The sequence below is a fragment of the Equus asinus genome, chromosome 8 (assembly GCF_041296235.1).
Source record: "Equus asinus isolate D_3611 breed Donkey chromosome 8, EquAss-T2T_v2, whole genome shotgun sequence".
Lineage (NCBI taxonomy): Eukaryota > Metazoa > Chordata > Mammalia > Perissodactyla > Equidae > Equus > Equus asinus.
The window spans coordinates 92,548,834-92,567,529 of record NC_091797.1 but is presented as its reverse complement, the minus strand read 5'-3'; the positions used below and the strand labels follow the sequence as shown (position 1 = coordinate 92,567,529).

Sequence of the window (18,696 nt, the reverse complement as noted above, 5' to 3'; positions counted from 1 at the left end):
ATGGCTTTGTAGTATAATTTGAAATCGGGGAGTGTGATACCTCCAGCTTTGTTCTTTTTTCTCAGGATTCCTTTGGCTATTTAGGGTCTTTTGTTGATTTTAGGATTCTTTGTTCTATTTCTGTGAAAAATGCTTTTGGAACTTTGATAGGGATTACACTGAATCTGTAGATTGCTTTAGGAAGTATGGACATTTTAACTGTGTTAATACTTCCAATCCACAACCACAGAATATCTTTCCATTTCTTTGTGTCTTCTTTCATTTCTTTCAACAATGTTTTATAGTTTTCAGTGTATAGGTCTTTCACCTCTTTGGTTAAATTTATTCCAAGGTATTTTATTCTTTTTGTTGCAATTGTAAATGGGACTGTATTCTTAATTTCTCTTTCTGCTACTTTGTTGTTAGCGTATAGAAACACAACTGATTTTTGTATGCTGATTTTGTATCCTGCAACTTTACCGTATTCATTTATTATTTCCAAAAGTTTTTTGGTGGATTCTTAGGGTTTTCTATATATAAAGTCATGTTATCTGCAAATAGTGACAGTTTCACTTCTTCCTTTACAGTTTGGATCCCTTTTGTTTCTTCTTCTTGCCTGATTGATCTCGCTTCCAATGAGAGTGGTAAAAGTGGGCATCCTTGTCTTGTTCCTGTTCTTAAAGGGGTAGTTTTCAGTTTTTCTCTGTTGAATATGATCTTGTCTGTGGGTTTGCCATAGATGGCCTCTATTATGGTGAGGTACTTTCCTTCTAGACCCATTTTATTCAGAGTTCTTATCATAAATGGATACTGTATCTTGTCACATGCTTTCTCTGCATCTGTTGAGATGATCATGTGATTTTTATTCTTCATTTTGTTAATGTGGTGTATCACATCGATTGATTTGCAGATGTTGAACCATCCCTGCATCCCTGGAATAAATCCCACTTGATCATGGTGGATGATCTTTTTAATGTATTATTGTATTTGAATTCCTAGTATTTTGTTGAAGATGTTTGCATTGATGTTCATCAGTGATATTGGCCTGTAATTTTCTTTTTTTGTGTTGTCCTTGTCTGGGCTTGGTATCAGTATCATGTTGGCCTTGTAGAATGAGTTAGGAAGCCTCCCCTCCTCTTCAATTTTTTGCAAGAGTTTGAGAAGGATAGGTATTAAGTCTTTGAATGTGTGGTAGAATTCACCAGGGAAGCTGTCTGTTCCTGGACTTTTATTTTTCAGAAGGTTTTAGATTACTGTTTCGATCTCCTTACCGGTGATTGGTCTATTCAAATTCTCTATTTCTTCTTGATTCAGTTTTTAAAGGTTGTATGATTCTAAGAATTTATCCATTTCTTCTAGATTATCCAATTCGTTGGCGTATAGCTTTTCATAGTATTTTCTTATAACCTTTTGTATTTCTGAGGTATCTGTTGTAATTTCTATTCTTTCATTTCTGATTTTGTTTATTTGAGCCTTCTCTGTTTTTTTCTTGGTGAGCCTAGCTAAGGGTTTGTCAATTTTGTTTATCTTTTCAAAGAACCAGCTCTTAGTTTCATTGATTTTTTTCTATTGTTTTTAAGTCTCTATTTCATTTATTTCTGCTCTGATTTTTATTATTTCCTTTTTCTACTGATTTTGGGCTTTGCTCTTCTTTTTCCAGTTCCTTTAGGTGCACTGTTAGATTGTTTATTTGAGATTTTTCTTGTTCGTTGAGGTAAGCGGATATTGCTATAAACTTACCTCTTGGAATGGCTTTTGCTACATCCCATAAATTTTGACATGTTGTATTTTCATTTTCATTTATCTCCAGGTATTTTTTGATTTCTCCTTTGATTTCTTCATTGACCCAATTGTTGTTCAGTAGCATTTTGTTTCATCTCCACATATTTGTGTCTTTTCCAACATTCTTCCTCTAGTTGATTTCTAGTTTCATATCTTTGTGGTCAGAAAAGATGCTTGGTATTACTTGAATCTTCTTAAATTTATTGAGACTTGTTTTGTGGCCTAATATGTGATCAGTCCTGGAGGATGTTCCATGTGCATTTGAAAAGAATGTGTATTCTGCAGTTTTTAGATGGAATGTTCTGTATATATCTACTAAGTTATCTGGTCTAATGTGTCATTTAAGGCCAATATTTCCTTATTGATCTTCTGTTTGGATGATCTATTCATTGATGTAAGCGGAGTGTTAAAGTCCCCTGCTGTGTCACTGTCTTTTTCTCTTTTTATGTCTGTTAATAATTGCTTAATATAGTAGGTGCTCCTATGTTGGGTGTATAGATGTTTACAAGTGTTACATCCTCTTGTTGGATTGTTACCTTTATCATTATGTAGTGCCCTTCTTTGTCTCTTGTTACAGTTTTTGTTTTAAAGTCTATTTTGTCTGTTGTAAGTGTTTCTACCCCAGCTTTCTTTTCTTTGCCATTTGCATGGAGTATCTGTTTCCATCCCTCCACTTTCAGTTTCTGTCTTTAGTCTGACATGTGTCTCTTGTATGCAGCATATATATGGGTCTTGTTTTTTATCCAATCAGCCACCCTATGTCTTTTGATTGGAGCATTTAGTCCATTGACATTTCATGTAGCTATTTATAAGTATGTACTTATTGCTATTTTGTTACCTTTTTTTTTTTTTAAAGATTTTATTTTTTCCTTTTTCTCCCCAAAGCCCCTCGGTACATAGTTGTGTATTCTTCGTTGTGGGTCCTTCTAGTTGTGGCATGTGGGACGCTGCCTCATCGTGGTCTGATGAGCAGTGCCATGTCCGCACCCAGGATTCGAACCAACGAAACACTGGGCCGCCTGCAGCGGAGTGCGCGAACTTAACCACTCGGCCACGGGGCCAGCCCCTATTTTGTTACCTTTTTTGGGGGTGTTTTAATAGTTCTTCTCTGTTCCTTTCTTCTTCTCTTGGTCTGTTCCCTTGTGGTTTGATGGTTTTCTTTAGTATTATGTTTGGGTTCCTTTCTCTTAATTTTCTGTGTATTTATGATAGGTTTCTGGTTTGTGATTACCATGAGGTTCAGATATAATAAGCTACATATATAGCACTCTATATTAAGTTGATGGTCTCTTAGGTTTGACTTCTTGCTAAAAGCTCTACTCTTTTACTCCCCTCCTCCCACATTTTATGTTTTTGATATCGTATTTAACCTCTTTGTGTGTGTGTGTATCTGTTACTCTCTTATCATGGAAATAGATAATAGAAATAAGTACTTTTGTATTTTGACCTTCATATTAGTTTCATAGGTTGTTGATCTGCTACCTTTACTATATATTTGCCTTTACCAGTGATTTTATTGTTTCTGGTTTTCTGGAGGTTTTTTTTTTTATATATAATTTTCTTATTCCTATTTGTGGTCTTTTCTTTTCCATTTAAATAAGTCCCTTTAGCATTTCTTGTAAGACTGGTTTCTTGGTGATAAACTCCTTTAGTTTTTGCTTGTCTGGAAAACTCTTTATCTCTCCTTCCATTCTGAATCATAACCTTACTAGATAGAGTATTCCTGGCTGTGGGTTTTTTCCTTTTGGCACCTTAAATATCTTGTGCTGCCCCCTTCTAGCCTGTAAGATTCCTGCTGAGAAGTCATAGCAGAAGTCATTGGCTTATGAGGTTTCCTTGTATGTAACTTGTTGCCTTTCTCTTTCAGCTAATAGGATTCTCTCTTTATCAATTCTTGTCATTTTAATTATAATGTGTCTTGGTGTGGGCCTTTTTGGGTTTACTTTGTTTGGTGCTCTTTATGCTTCCTGTACCTGGATGTCTGTTTTCTTCCTTAGGTTAGGAAATTTTTCAGCTATTATTTCTTCAAATAGACTCTCTGCCCCCTTATCTCTCTCTTCTTCTTCTGGGACACCTATTATATGGATGTTAGTGTGCATGATGTTGTCCCAGAGGTCCCTGAGACTGTCCTTGTTCTTTTTAATTCTTTTTTTTTTTTTTTTTGAGGAAGATCAGCCCTGAGCTAACACCTGCTGCCAATCCTTCTGTTTTTGCTGAGGAAGACTGGCCCTGAGCTAACATCCGTGCCCATCTTCCTCTACTTTATACATGGGATGCCTACCACAGCATGGCTTTGCAAAGCGGTGCCATGTCCGCACCCGGGATCCAAACCGGTGAACCCCGGGCCGCCTGAAGCAGAATGTGCGCACTTAACCGCTGCGCCACCAGGCTGGCCCCTAATTCTTTTTTCTTTTATCTGTTCAGCTTGGGTGATTTCCTCTAGTCTTTTGTCCAGCTTGCTGATCTGTTCTTCTGTATCTTCTACTCTGCTATTGAGTCCCTCTAGTGACTTTTTCATTTCCATTATTATATTCTTCATTTCTGATTGGTTCCTTTTTGTATTTTCCAATTTTTTGTTGAAGTTCTCACTGAATTCATCCATTCTTCTCCGGAGATCAGTGAGCATCCTTATGACTATTAGTTTGTACTCTTTATCAGGTAGATCATTTATCTGTTTCATTTAGTTCTTTTTCTGAAGATTTGTCCTGTTCCCTTACTTGGAACATATTCCTTTGTTTCCTCATTTGCCTCTTTCTCTGTGTTTATATCTATGTATTAAGTATGACAGCTACATCTCCCAATCTTGGAGAGGTGACCTTATGTAAGAGATGCCTTATAAGTCCCAGCAGTGTGCTTCCCTCTCATCACCAGTTCCAAATTTTCCAGGACTGTCCCCTGTGTGGGCTACATGTGTGCATGTGTCCTTCTGTTGTGGCAGGGTTGCTCTTGCTGCAGGTGCAGGGGGAGGCTAGGCTGTTCCCCTGGCTGGCTGATTGTAATGGTCAGCTGCGTGTGACTGCTGTGGATCCTACAGTCACTTTATCAGGCATGGGGAGCCCCAGCACAGTTGGCGCAAAGTCTTATAGCATGTTCCTGCTGCAGTTTTTCTGTTAAGTGAGTAGGCCTCCAGTGTGGCTGATTTCTAGGCTCGGGGGGCCTACAAGGCTGTTATCAGCTCTCTCAGGATTTCAGCTGGGTGGGGCTGGCCTTCAGGTGTTGGAGGGTGGGGCTGATCCCCTGTGTGGCTGTTTGGGAAGCACAGGTCTGCTGCAGCTGACCACCCCCACCACCCACAGGCCTGCATACCCCATCAACATAGTCCTGCCGCATCCGCATGCCCCAACCCACAGAAGCAGTCCCACTCACTCCGCTGCAGAGGCCCCACACACTCTGCCAACACAGCCCCACCGCTTGCTCATGGCTTGCTCCCCAGAGGCAGACCCACTCACCTGGCTACAGAGGTCCCATACACCCTGTGTATGCAGGCCCACACATTGCCCGAGGGCTTGCTGTTGGGCGGAGCCAGTCCCTAGGGTGGGCTGCCTGCCCTAGCTGAGCTGGATTAAATCAGTGCTCTAGTGGGTGGGGCAGACCCCTGCACTAATAGGCCAGGGCAAGAACTCCAGTGGTGTCTGCCAGCATCTGTGTCAGCATACCTGTACTAAGGAGGTCTCACCTCTCACTGAGATGTGCCCAGAGCCCATCAAGTGAGTCTCTTTTCACCAAAGGACTGTGTACCTTTTTGGTGACTTTAGGTTGCTTTCCGAAATGGGTAAATTTGTGCATGGGCCCTTTGAGAGCAGACTTTTCTTTCTCTTATGTTTGATAGCTTTTCTCGGGGTATTCCCATTGTTGCTAATAGCCAGCAAAGCCGGATATTATGACATTTGTCTTGGTTGTGCTGAGTCCAAAAGCTGCTTACTGTGGCAAAGCTCTCCCACTCAGATCCCCCATTCCCCCAGGGAAGGCTTTGTACCTTCAGATTGCTCCTGGCCAGGAAGCACCACGACTAGAATGTGGCTTTTTCTTCTGCAGAAAGGAATTTCTGCCTCTTCCACCTCAGTCAGCACTGTTGAGAGGTTGTGGGGTTCTTTTTACCCAGCTTTCAGTTCTCTCTCAGGGGTCATTATTCCAAGAGGAGTTGTAAATTTGTTGTGTCCTTGGGAGGAGGTGAGTTCAGAGTCCTCCTACACCGCCATCTTCCCAGCAATCCAAGCTCTGCCCTTAAAAAAGAATTGTTTTAATTGAGGTGAAATTCACATAATATAAAATGAACCATTTTAGAGTGAATAACTAAGTAGCATTTAGCACATTCACAATGTTGTGTAACCATCACCTCTATCTAGTTCCAAAACATTTTCATCACCTCAAAGGAGACCCCATACCCATTAGCTATCACTCCCCATTCCCCTTCCCTCCAGCCCCTGAAAACCACCAATCTGCATTCTGTCTCTATGCACTTCCCTATTCTGGACATTTCATATACGTGGAATTATACAATATGTGTCATTTGGCGTCTAGCTTCTTTGATTCAGCATAAAGTTTTTGAGGTATATCCAGGAGGTAACACATGTCAGTACTTCATTCCTTTTCGTGGCTAAATGATATTCCATTATTTGGACATACCACATTTTTTACCCATTATCCATAGATGGACATTTGGGTTGTTCCCACCTTTGGCCTATTAAGCTATGCCTTCTTGACTGTGGGGGTGCTCTGCATTGGTGTTCCTTACATGCTCTGTGGGCAGGATGACCTGGCCCCAGATGGTCACACCGCATCACCCATTGAATGGCTACCAGTAGACCCTTAGAGAGAGCAAACTTTAATGGCCTTTTCTCCCCTTGAAGCTGCAGGATTTGTTTCTTTTTTTTCATATCAAGATAAATGCCCACAGGGGCCGGCCCAGTGGTGTGGTGGTTAAGTTCACGTGCTCCGCTCCAGTGGCCTGGGTTTCACAGGTTCAGAACCCAGGTGTGGAGCTAGCACCACTCATCAAGCCATGCTGTGGCGGTGTCCCACATACAAAATAGAGGAAGATTAGCACAGATGTTAGCTCAGGGCCAATCTTCCTCACAAAACACTTTTTTAAAAAAGATAAACGCCCAGAGTTTCCTTGGCATCTCCCCAAGAGTGAGAGGGGAAACAAGGCAGGTCTTTCCAGTGCCTGTCTCAGGTTACTTCCTCCAGCCTGGTAATTGGCATCGTTGCAAGTGAGGCCTGCCTCTGTGTCCCCAGCTTCCCCTCGGGACCAGGGCTGTCATTTGCAGACAGCCCCACAGGGACCCTGGCTGGCTCTGCCTGTCTTTCTTCAGCTGCCCTCTCTGTTGAGCAAAGTTTCCAAGTTTTTGCTGCATGTCCTGTGTCCGTGCAGCTGGCAGCAAGAGAAGGCCCGTCCCACTTCCTCCCTCCAGGCCCTCCGCCCGTCCTGCCCATATTTTCATGCTTGTGCAGGGTGACAGACTCCCGGCGGCAAGTGCTGGGAAACCAGCTCAACTAGCAGAAAAGAGACTGTCATCATGTCCTGTGTAGCTGGGACACGCCGTCTGGTCGGCCCTGGCTTCAAGCGGGGACCAGGGACGCCGGGAAATCACTGGCCTCCCTGGCTGCTCAGGCCATGTTCTCATGCTCGGCAGGACCTCACCCCCACCCTGTGGAGTTGGGGAAGGTAGCTTTTCACAGCACCAGGCTGGCGACATCCTGGCTCAGAAACCCCAGCCACGTCAGGGAGGCCTGTCTCCTGGGGCCGACAGGAGTCCTGAGGAAGGATTTTGTTGACCCTGCTCAGGACACAGGTGCATGGCTAGACCCTAGGGTAGCACGAAGGCCAGGCTGGGTGGGCGCCCCTCCTGTGGCCTGGGGCAGGAAACGGGCAGCCTGACAAATGGGCCTCCCAGGGCCCTGCCTGTGCTGGATGCTGGCATGTGTGTTTATTCCCCTTCAAAACCTGGATATCAAAAGCCACTCATAGTCACTGCGCTCACCTGTAAGCCTTGTCTTTCTTGCCCATTGATTCCCGCGCCTAGACTGGAGTCTGATACACACAGCGAGTTACTTAGATATAGGTTGAACGAGGACTGAAAAGGCACCGTGATCCATCTGTTTCTGCAAAATGTGGGATTGTCCCCTCGAGTGAAGACTGTTCCCCTTCTCTGAGGCTGTCAGGTGCCGCTTCTGTGGAATTCATTCTGAAGTGAATTCTTTAAAGGAAGCAGAAGAAAAGCCTTGTTTTTTTTCTTTTTCAGTTTAATTTCCAGGAAGGTGTTGAAATCTGCAGTGGGTGAAAGGATACATTCTGAATTCGCTTTAGAAAAATTATCATAAAAGCAAAAGTCAGCATCTTTAAAATCAAGGCTTCCTAAAAAACAGATCACGTGCTTGGGTGGGTTGTGAGAGCTACGATTCTGATTTTCTTGGGAAGAGGCGACCAGGAGAGGACAGGGGAAAGGCTCCAAGAGAACCTGCTCCCGCCAGGCAGCGAGGGGGCCTGCGCCTTTGGAGGCCTGGCTGCAGGTGCACTAGATGTGCAATGGGGACACATCTCTGAGGATTTATTGAGCACCTCCTGTATTCCGGGGCCTGTGCTGTGCTCCAGGGAGGCGATGGGGAGCCACCACCACAGTGCACGCCCTCTTGGAATTTACAATCTGGCTGAGGAGACAATCCCAAGGTTGTAAAGTTTACAACTCTGAAGAGTGCTACAAAGAGGGGTACATGGTACTCTGGGAGGGTCGGTGAGGGGAGGGACCAGCTTCAGGTAGAAGAAGGTCAGGGAAAGCTTCCCTTAAGGGGTGAAGCTTGGACTGGACCTTGATGTCTGGGTTGCAGGTCAGTAGGTGGAGTGTTCAGGCAGTGGGAATAGCATGTGCAAAGGCCCTGAGATGAGAGCTTGGCTTCCCTGAGGGACTGAGGAAGGTCAGAGAAGGCAGTGGGCTAGAGAGGTGTGGGTGAGCCTGGGGAGGTAGGCAGGTTCTGGTGACTGTGGTAATGACTTTAGCCTTATCCGAGTGGCAACGGGAAGCTAGGAGAGTGTTTTAAGCAAGGGGGTGGGACCAGCTGTGTTGTACAAGGCCCTCCAGAGGGGCTGCAATGGCAGAAAGCCATTCTGTGGGTGACTCCGTTTCCCCTCCCTCCTTGACTTCTTCCCTCTATTAGACTTCAGCCACACTTGCCAGTCTCTAAACCGGTCCTATTTTGTCCTGCTAGCGGGACAGCCTGCAGTCAGCTCATGCAGTCCTCTGCATGTGGGATTGGTAGTGTCCCTTTTATGCAGCTGTCTTTCCAGACCTGCAGAAACACCAGCCTCCTCCACCAAGCCCTTTTCTGCCGGTGCCTTGCCCCAGGCAGCCTCCCCTGTGGGAGCAGGTTCTCCCATCTCCCCACTATCAGAGATGTTTGTTTTCATTTTTGTTGTCCCTGCTCCCTCCCAGCTATGTGACCTTCCATCAAGTGCCCCGCCTCTCAGGCCTCAGTTTCCCCAGCTACAGAACGGAGACAATTTCTGCTGCAAAAGGTGGCTGTCAGGATTGAATGAGCTAGCCTGTGTGAAATGCCCAGAGCTCAGCACAGGACCCAGAAGAACTCCAGAAATGCGCCTGATTATCACTGGGCCGACAGCGTGTGCCTGGGGCACCGAAACGTTTTTGGCAAGAATGTGCTGTTTCAAAATAGCCATTGTAGATGGTCATCATGAGAAAAGTCAGGACTCTATTGGACTTCCTTATCTAATGTTTAGGGCTGTTTTTATTTATAGTGACATCCCAGTGCTTAGAGCTGCTACGGGACCCCACAGGGCTGTAGGGTTGTGGGTCCTCTGTGGTCATCTTGCCTGTCCCCTCATCTCTCAGAAAGGACCCTGGACTCAGAGAGCGTGGCCAGGGGTGGGGGTCTTTCCAGGCCAGCCAGATTGCAGACAGCTGGGCAGCACCCTCGTCTCCTGGTCCTCCCACCTCAGAGTGGGCGCATCGGCCCCACCTCCTTCCCTCGGCCTGGGTGTTCCCTGTGGCGGGCCTGGCTGAGGACATGGCTCATGTGAAGCGGACAGTCAGCGGTGCCTGCACAAAAGTGCGTTTCTACTCTCTCTCTCTCTGCTGAACACCCTGAATAGGTGTTCAGGCCCTTGAAAAGGGGATCAGTCACCCAGTTTGGGGGAGCCACTGGTGCAGGGGAGATATGGCTTCCCACTCTTGTGGACGCACCAGGTCCCAGAAGAATTCTGTGGCAGGTCTTGAGCCAAGGGATTCCCCTAGCCAGCGTGACCTCACTGACCTCACGGGAAGACCCTGGGAGAGCCTTGCTCACCCCAGAGTTTATGTAACACCATCTTTCCCAACCACCCTCAAAGCTGCCCTGTGACATAAGCAAATGTGCGCCAGCGTCTGCCCAAGGCTGGCCTGGGAGTGTTTACCGAGCACCTGCTCTGGGCCAGGTGCTTGCGCACATCATCCACTGAATCATGTGGACCGTCCTGCAAGGTAGCGCTTGCCACTGCGTTTTTTAAAATCGAGACATAATTCATATACCATCAAATGCATCATGTGAATATGTATAATTCACTGAGTTTTAGTATATTCACAAGATGGCGCAACCATCACCACTATCTAATTCAAAAACATTTTCATCACCCCAGAAGAAATCCCATACCCATTAGCTGTCACTCCCCATCCCCAGGCAACCACTAATCTACTGTCTGTCTTTATGCATTTACCTCTTCTGTACATTTTATATAAACAGAATAATGCAATATGCAGCCTTTTGCGACTGGCTTCTTTCACTTAACATAATGCCTTTGAGGTCCATCCTCATTGTAGCATCCATCAGTACCTCATTCCTTTTTAGGGCCGAATAATATTCTACTGTATGGATGTACCATAATTTTTTTATTCATGTTGATGGACATTTGAGTTGCTTTCACTTTTTGGCTACTGTAAATAAATGAACATTTGTGTGCAAGTTTTTGTGTAAACGTGTTTTCAATTCTCTTGCGTATATACCCAGGCACAGAACAGCTGGGTGTATGACATCTCCCTGCTTAACCGTTTGAGGAGCTGCTGGACTGTCTTCCTGAGTGGTGGCACCATTTGGCGTTCCCCTAGCAGCACGCCAGGGCTCCTGCTTCTCCCTGTCGTCTTCAGCTCTTGTCGTTGTCTGCCTTTGATTACAGCCACCCTAGTGGGTATGAAGCTCACTGTGGTTTTGATTTGCATTTCCCTGATGGCTGGTGATGCTGAGCATGTTTTCAGGTGCTTATTGGCCATTTGTCTGTCTGTTTTGGAGAAATGTCTATTCAAATCGTTTGCCCATTTTTGATTTGGGTTGTTTGTCTCTCGATTGTTAAGTTGTCCCACCAAGTCTACAAAGTTTTGGTAAATTGAGGCTCAGAAAGGGGATGTGACCTGGCCAAGAACACTGGGCTAACGAGCAGGTTGGTCTCCGCCTCCCACCCAGCAGGTCGGGGCCACTGTCTCCACCCAGGGGAGCAGCCTCCAGCCTCCAATTTTGACCTGCCTCCCAGACCACCCCAGGTCCTGTCCTTGCATTTAAAGGGGTAGGGCCCTGCAGCAGAAGGGTGGGCCGGAAAGGGGGGAAACAGCAGTACTGAGGAACCAAGCCAGTCGTCTCTTCCCCTCCGAATCACGCGGACCTGGCTGACGTGGCCCAGGCCGAGGGGACAGCCTGGGTCCTGTGGTCGGGAGCCTATTTATACTGGCTGGGCCGTGTTGCAAGCTTTTCCTGCTGGCAAGAGGGACGTCACTGGGTGCTGACCTCACCAGAAATGCTGACGCACCTTCCTCTCACACTTCGATCAGATGGGCAGCCGAGCCTCCTCACTTTGTGGCCACCCCTGTCCTCTCGCAAGTGTCTGCCCCCTCCCACCCACCTCTGGACTCTCCTCCGGTGTCCCTATTCCCTGCAGCCCTCCGACCGTGTCCTCCTCTTACAAGTGGTTATGGGCTGAAAGGTGTCCCTCAACTTCATATGTTGAAGACCAAACCCCCTCGAACCTCAAAATGGGGCTATATTTGCAGACAGAGCCTTTAAAGAGGTGATTAAGGTAAACTGAGGTCATTGGGGAGACCCCAATCCAGCATGAGTGGCGGTGTTATAAGAAGAGGAGATTAGGACGCGGACACAGTCCCAGGGCCACCATGTGGGGAGACGAGAAGAAGGCAATCATCTACCAGCCAAGGAGAGAGGCCTCAGGATGAAACCGACCCTGCCGACACCTTGATCTCCGACTCCTAGCTCCAGGACTGCGAGAGAACACGTTGCTTAAGCCCCCAGTCTGTGCTATTTCGTTACAGCAGCCCGGGTGAACTCATACATAAGCTCTGCTTGCCTTCGGGGGCCCTGATCCCCGGGCTTGCACACGGCCCTCGAGGAGCCGAGCGCTCAGAGCATCGTCTCGGATTTGACAGCCCTGGTTTGGACGCCCTGCTCCTCTTAAATGTTCCCATGCACGGCAACCTCGTGTCTCTAGGCTCAGAGGCCTTTTTAAACGAGGAGACAGTACGGACCGTGGGGGAGACAAGGTGAAGGCACATGGCTGTCCCCCGAATGTGGACGTCGGTCAGGCATCACTGAGGGTCAGGAAGCTCTCCAGCCAGCCCTGGCTCTCCTGCCCGGAGCAGGCCCCGAGCCGCTCTGCACTTCAGTTGCCTCATTCAAGGGAGCCGAGGCATTCCTGCCGGCCGCCCTTCCTCCCCGGGCTGTTGCAAGATGAGGTCAGGGATGTGAAATGAAGAAGGATCCTGCTTGGCATGGGCCCCAGGAAGCAGCCTTGTCGGGGTGGGCGCAGAGATGAGGAATTCAGCAGAAGCGACACTCTCTGGAGGAGAATCCAGAACTGGCCCTCGGGGGTGGTACTGGTGAGGTAAATTGAGCATGGCGCAGTAAGTGCCATGCCGGGGTGCCAGGGAGTCCGGGAGGGGGCGGAGGCGTAGCCTCCTGGGCATGGGGGTGTGTCTGGTTTTGTCCACTGCTGGCTCCTCAGCACCTGGGAGTGGCTGGCACAGAGTAGGGCCAAATAAAAGTTTGTTGACTGAATAAATGATTGATGGTGGCATGTCTACAGAGGGACTAGCAGGTGAGTAGGGTCCAATAAAAGTTTGTTGAATGAACAAACGACTGAGGGAATAGCAGGTAACAGCCTTGGTGGTTGAGATTGGTGCTGGGGCAGAGATGCACATCTGGTCCTCCTCTTCCTGGTCACCTCCGCTTTCCTAGTCCAGGCTCCACGGGCCCAAGGCTCTCCCCAGCTGGAGCAGCTCAGGCTCCCTGGCAGCCCCCTGGCGTCCCACCCTAGCTCCCCAGCCTTCCGGCACCCTCCTCCCTGCCAGGCTCCGGAGGGTATAGGCCAAGGATTCTCTTTCAGGCCTGGGCCAGCCCTCTGCTCCTTGTCTGCCCTTGCCCGGGCCTCAGTTTACTCCGCAAAGAAGCAGCAGGTTGCCTAAGGAGGCGCGGTCTCCAGGGCCTTTCATTCTGACGCTCAGAAGTCTGCAAGCAGGGGACCAGCCCACAATCACTATCTTTCAGAGAAAGTGAAACTTGGTCCCCAACCGTCATGGCAGTGACTCCCCCTCCCAGGCTTCCCCTCTGAGCTCACAGCTTCCCCATCTCCTCCACCCCCCACCCCGCCCCCCGACAGTTAGTACTTGGAACTAGACTTTCATCTTTCCTTTTTCCTTCAAAGAACTTTTGCCTTTTATGTCCATGACGGCAGCAGCGCCACGAGGTGGGCTGGGAAGTGCTTTTCTAATCCTCATTTTACAAGTGAGGCCCAGAGACATTACGTGACTCTGGTCACACAGTATGTCAGCAGGCTTGAATCCTGATCTGTTTCTCTTGCCCCAAGCACCCGGTTCTCCCCAAGGACTCTGTCTGTAGAGAAAGGGCCTGGCTGCGGGCCTGGGATGGGGAAGACCAGCTGTGTGTGGGGTGCATGGTGGAGGAAAGGAGATGGCCAGGAGCCCCACGGGGGGATGCAGGTCCTGGGGCCAGAAACACAATCTCAGGGCTGCCAGCCTGGGTCTGGCTCTGTGCCCAGAGCCCGGTGGTTTCCGCTCACAGATGTCCCAACAGCCCCGCGGGAGGGCGGGAAGGGGACCCAAGAAGGAAGATGTCTCGCTCCCTCAGCCCCAAACCACTGTGGCCTGTGAGGCCAATGGCTCCTGGGCTGAGACTGGCCCGCGGGCTCTCCAGGTGCCCAGTGGCAGCCTCTGCCCTCCATCCCGGGCATAGCCCTCCTGCAGATGGCATGGACCCCTCGCTCCCAGCTTACCCCAGGAAGGCTGAGGCTGCGGTTTGCATCATCCTTGGGCGTGGGGCTGACCTCGAAGAACGAATTCGAAGAAAACAGGAGGAGGAGCAGGCATGCCACCGCACCCAGCGCCCATTGGCCGCCTGTGGAAACTTTGGTTTTTGGGGTCATGTTCCCAGAAGGCCTGCCCTCCCCCTCCCCCTTCCCACCCACCTCACGAGGTGTTGGCCAATCGCCCCAGCGGGCATAAAGTGGCTGCCAGCCTGCAGGGCTCCCAGCCGGGAGGTGTCACCCCCAACAGGCACGGGCAAGAGCTCGAGCACCCAGCATGCGGGCACAGCTTACACAGAGGATGCTGCTCAGTAAGTACTTCCTTCCTCTCTGCTAGCACCAGCTTGCTGTGCCCACAGACGCCAGCGGGGAGCAGGGGCACCCTCTGTCCTCTAGGAGCTGGGGAGGCTGGGCACCGGATAGAAGGATGTCAAGAAGGGGAGAGAGCCAGGAGGTCAGGCAAAGAAAGGGGGCCACAGCAACTTTACAGGGTGGAAAACGGGTATCCCTGGAGGGCTTCCAAGGGGAGGTGATGTAGAGGCAACTCTGGGAGCCAGGGAGTGAGGGAAGGGGACGGATTAGGGGAGAGGCTGGGGAAGCAGGAGGGAGGTGGGAGATGTGCTGGGCAGAGCAGAAAGCTGCAGAAGCTGAGCGGGAAAATGGTGCAATGTCTGGAGGGGCTGCGAGGCCTCCTTCTGGCCTTGATTCGCAGGGTCTGGAATGGACAGACGCAGACAGGCTCAGGGCCCTGGAGCCCACGTAATCACACAGCACACATAGCCACACCCACAGGGTGACATGCACACAGAGTCGTGTGACATCATCCAGAGCCCTTAATCTCACCAACCTGAGAACCCCCATAGGCAGCCCGGGGTCTCCACGGTGGATGGAGCGCAACACCTGTGTGTGGCCAGCTACTCCCTTGAGCCTTGCACAGACCTGGGTGCCCACCCAGGCAGACACTCTAGTCCCAGGAGCACACTCACCCGGGCCCCCCACCTAGGCCCAGCAGCAGATACCTGGGGAGGTGTCCACAGGTGCCCTGTGGTTGCTGCGCCTGGGCGCCCAGCCCCTCGGCTCTCCCCAGCAGCGTCTTCCCCAAGGGGCCAAACGGTTCTTAGGAAGGGAACATGGTGTCACTGCCTTCCGGGCCATTGCGCCACAGGCCCCTTCCGACCACGTGGCTGCCGGTGCCTGGCGGGTGGGGGTGGGGGGAGGCGGGTGAGCAGTAACTGTGCCAGCCCCCCAGAACGCTCTGACGGGCTCACCACCTCCCTGGTGGGCCTGACAGAAGGGGCCCTTTATGGAGAGGGGAGGGAGGGGCATGAGAGTTCAGGGGACAGGCTGGCCTTGTGTGACCTGGCCAACCCTGCTCCTTCTGCACCTTGGTCTTCCTGTTGGTGAACTGGGGGCATGGACTGGATGCTCTCGCACATCCTTTCCAGATGGAAGCTTTGGATGGAAAGGCAGCCTCTTTTGGTTCCGTAGACGTAGCTCAGGGTGCCAGGCTGCTCTGGGGCGCCCAGCATGCAGCCTCTCCAGCCCACCTGCATGGAGGGCCAGCGTTTGTGATGGGGGCCCAGGGTCCTGTGGCAGTAGCGTCCCATAGTCCAGAGGTCTTTCGGAGAGCAGCCCCACATGGGCCGCCCCACCTCAGCTCCTCAGGCTGCAGGAGTCCCAGGCGCAGAGTTCCTGTCTGGCGCCACAATCTCCAAGTCTTAAAGGCCACCTTGGTGAAGCGCAGCCACTGTCTCCAGTGCTGGACAGTGACTCTCTGGGGAGGTGGCAGCGGCCCGGCAGGTGCTCCGGTGCACACACAGTGCACAGCCCGCCCTTGAAGGCACAAGGCCCGGGAGGATGGGATGGGCTGCGACCTCCAAGACCCTCTTGGGTGCCTCACCTCTGAAAGCCGCCCCCCTGTGGTTTCCTTGTCCAGTCAGGTGATATCCCCTTCTCTGCCCCAGGTCTGGTCCTCGGACTCCTGTTTCTGAGCACGGCGGCCATGGGCAGCTGCTCGGCCAACTACCAAGGGCTCCTCCAGCAGCTCCAGAGTCAGGCGGACTTGCTGCAGGACACCAGCCTACTCCTGGACCCTTATGTGAGCGCCTGGCCCCTGCTAGCATCTGAGTCTCAGACAACTTTGGGGTTAGAGCAGGAGTGAGCCCCAGAGAGGATCAGGCCCAACCCCCACTCACCCAACCCCAACTCAATATGGGGCGGGTGGGGAAACCGACTCCCCACGTTATTCCAGGGTCGACATCGAATCTCAGGCCTAACCCTGAGACACCAAGGAGAGGATGCATCTTCCCTAGCTCAGTGGGTCTGGAGCACGAACCCCAACGCCACTGCCTCACGAGTCTGTCCAGCACGCTCACTGCACGCCTACCAGGCGCCTTGTTCTAGGCCCTGGAGATGTAGGGGTGAGCGAGACGAGTCCCACCCTCCTGAAGCTCACGGCCACCTCCCTGCCAACACTCCCCCCACCACGATCACTGCCTGTGCGCTACCCCCACCAGCTACACCATCCCTCTGGCCTTGCACCCGGGAGTCCTATCCCCTCTCAGGCCTCAGTTTCCAGATCTGTACAATGGGAGGACTGGATGGGGGATGCGGAAGGTAGCCTTTCAAGGCTGACCAGAGCAGACTTGTCTGTGTGTGACGGGGGCTCCAGCTCACTCCACGATTCTCCTTTCCCTCCAGATCCGCCTCCAAGGCCTGGACACGTCTGAACTGAGAAAACTCTGCAAAGAGCGCCCCGGGGCGTTCCCCAGCCAGGATGCCCTGTGGGAGCTCAGCAGGTGGGACCTCCTGCGCACCCTCAATGCCACGCTGGGCCAGGCCTTGCACAGGTTGACCGCTTTACAGCAGGATTTCCCCAAAGCCCGGGACTGGCTAACGGTGACAATGAACATCCGCGGGTTCCAGAACAACATCCACTGCCTGTCCCAGCTGCTTCGTGCCTCCTCGGAGACGGCCAAGCCCACTCAGGCAAGCCCAGGGGCCTCGCCACCCCCCATCCCTGCCTCAGACGCGTTCCAGCACAAGTTGGAGGGCTGCCAGTTCCTGAGCGGCTTCCACCGCCTCATGGGCTCAGCAGGCCAGGTCTTCCGGGAGTGGGGGAAGACCCCCCGCCGGAGCCGGAGACATAGCCCCCGCCACCTGGCCCTGCGGAAGGGGCCTCGGGGGGTGCAACTCTTCAGGAGAGGCCGGAGACTCGTGCCCAGGGGGCAGCTGCCCCGGTAGCCTTGGGGGCTCCCCTGGCAAGTGGAGGACCAGCAGGCACTCTCCAGGACTGCACCTCCCAGGGGCCTCCAAACCTGCTCCTCTCCATTCCCCACCTCTCAGAAGCACTTTAAGGGGTCTACCTCCTCCAGGCTGGGGGGATAGGGTCAGGCTATTGCACCCCCCAGCCCTGAGTTCCCCGGTCCCGGTGGGACGGTCGGGTCAAGCCACGAGGGGCCAACTTTCCATTGATTCAGGGATCTGATGACACAGGCTGACTCATGGCCAGACTGACCCCTCCCCCTGCTCCGCTCCCCAGAGGCCTGCCGGCCCTTCCCTCTCATGACTTGCAGGGCTGTTGCCCCCAGACTTCCTCCTTTCCGTGGTGGCGCGGTTCCAAGGGGAGGTCAGGACCCAAGCTGGCCTCCTGAGCCTCATCTCAGTCTCAGGCCAGACACCTGGATGTCTGGGGGACCTCACTTTAGGCAGCTGTGACAGAGGCAGTGCTCCTGGAAGGAGCACTGATCTGGGGGATGCAAGGAACCCAGCTTAGCCTCTCATTCGCTGTGTGGCCTCAGGTAGGCCACTTTACCTCTCTGAATCTCAGTTTTCTCTTTGTGAATTGAGGGGATTGGGGACAGTGTAAAGCCTTCTCCACCTGTCAGTTGCTGGGACTTGGTGACACAGGGTGCATATCAAATTCTCTCCGTGAACTGGGACACACAGGGCAAATGGACAGGGGGTGCAGCCCAAGGTCTCTGTTCTTCCCAGCACCTAGAAGCTCCTGGTCTGGGGTCCTGGCTGCTCCCCCTGGTGGTACATCGTGGAATTTTCTCATGCTGAAACCATTGCCCTCCTGGAGGGGGTCCCAGAAGCTGCTGGGACATTTCCTTGGAGGCACATGACTAATTTATCAATTTTTATCTGTTTTCTATTTATAAGGCTTATTTATGATGTGTATTTAATCTTAATATTTTGCCAACATATATTTAAAACTTGCCTGGTTTCTAAAGCCCCTGTGTCTCTCTGTTGCCTTGGGGAGAGGATTTGGAGGAGCCTGGCCTCTTGGAGAGGGGGGGTCCCTACATGGCAAGGCCACAAGTGGCCACCACCTGAGAACTGGGCTGGAGGTCCCTGCCCTGTCCAGGAAGGGAAGTCGCACGTCCCGGTCAGCCGGGGGCTCTGACTGTGGGGGCGTCTCAAACACAGACAAGGCGTTCGTTGTGTCTGAACAGGTCTCATTGGGGACGCTGGGGACCAGGGTGTCGGAGTTGGGGAGGGAGTGAGGAGGGGGGAAGGCTGGAGTGTGTGCATTGCTCTGGGCCCCTGTGGGTGTGGCGGGGGGGACGTGTGCTGGTGTGCGTTGTACAAAATGAGCAGGTTAATAACAGGTCCTGCCTCAC

General features: G+C 51.3%; 1 protein-coding gene and 1 long non-coding RNA gene across 9 annotated transcripts in view; one reads left to right on the top strand and one right to left on the bottom strand.

Annotated features, from left to right (window-relative positions):
• Nucleotides 1-15,234, bottom strand: part of LOC106827192 (uncharacterized) — a 20,814-nt gene extending 5,580 nt beyond the window's left edge. The window contains exons 1-5 of one of the 7 annotated variants that reach the window (XR_011505436.1): nucleotides 15,091-15,226; nucleotides 14,042-14,163; nucleotides 7,746-7,961; nucleotides 5,738-5,984; nucleotides 4,454-5,006 (exon numbers count right to left, since the gene is read on the bottom strand). This is a non-coding gene — a long non-coding RNA (uncharacterized lncRNA). Of the gene's footprint in view, nucleotides 1-4,453; nucleotides 5,007-5,495; nucleotides 5,985-7,745; nucleotides 8,033-14,041; nucleotides 14,173-14,918 lie in introns of those variants that run through there. The other 6 variants (XR_011505435.1, XR_006531431.2, XR_011505433.1 and 3 more) reach the window with 6 other exon arrangements.
• On the top strand, nucleotides 14,134-18,696 carry OSM (oncostatin M). Of its 2 annotated transcripts, XM_014834926.3 has the most exons (3): nucleotides 14,160-14,382; nucleotides 16,036-16,169; nucleotides 16,772-18,696. In XM_014834926.3, exons 1-3 carry the CDS (start codon nucleotides 14,349-14,351, stop codon nucleotides 17,312-17,314), a joined length of 711 nt encoding a protein of 236 aa, XP_014690412.1. In that variant the 5' UTR covers nucleotides 14,160-14,348; the 3' UTR covers nucleotides 17,315-18,696. The 2 variants fall into 2 exon arrangements, with proteins under 2 accessions (XP_070372479.1, XP_014690412.1); XM_070516378.1 differs by lacking the exon at nucleotides 16,036-16,169 and having other exon boundaries at nucleotides 14,134-14,382.

What these genes read in the sequence shown, in the direction of transcription:
- OSM (XM_070516378.1), top strand. Translation starts at nt 14,134, where the DNA reads ATGCCACCGCACCCAGCGCCCATTGGCCGCCTGTGGAAACTTTGGTTT. An exon ending in TACACAGAGGATGCTGCTCA is followed by an intron (nt 14,383 to 16,771) that starts GTAAGTACTTCC and finishes CTTTCCCTCCAG; the next exon opens with ATCCGCCTCCAAGGCCTGGA.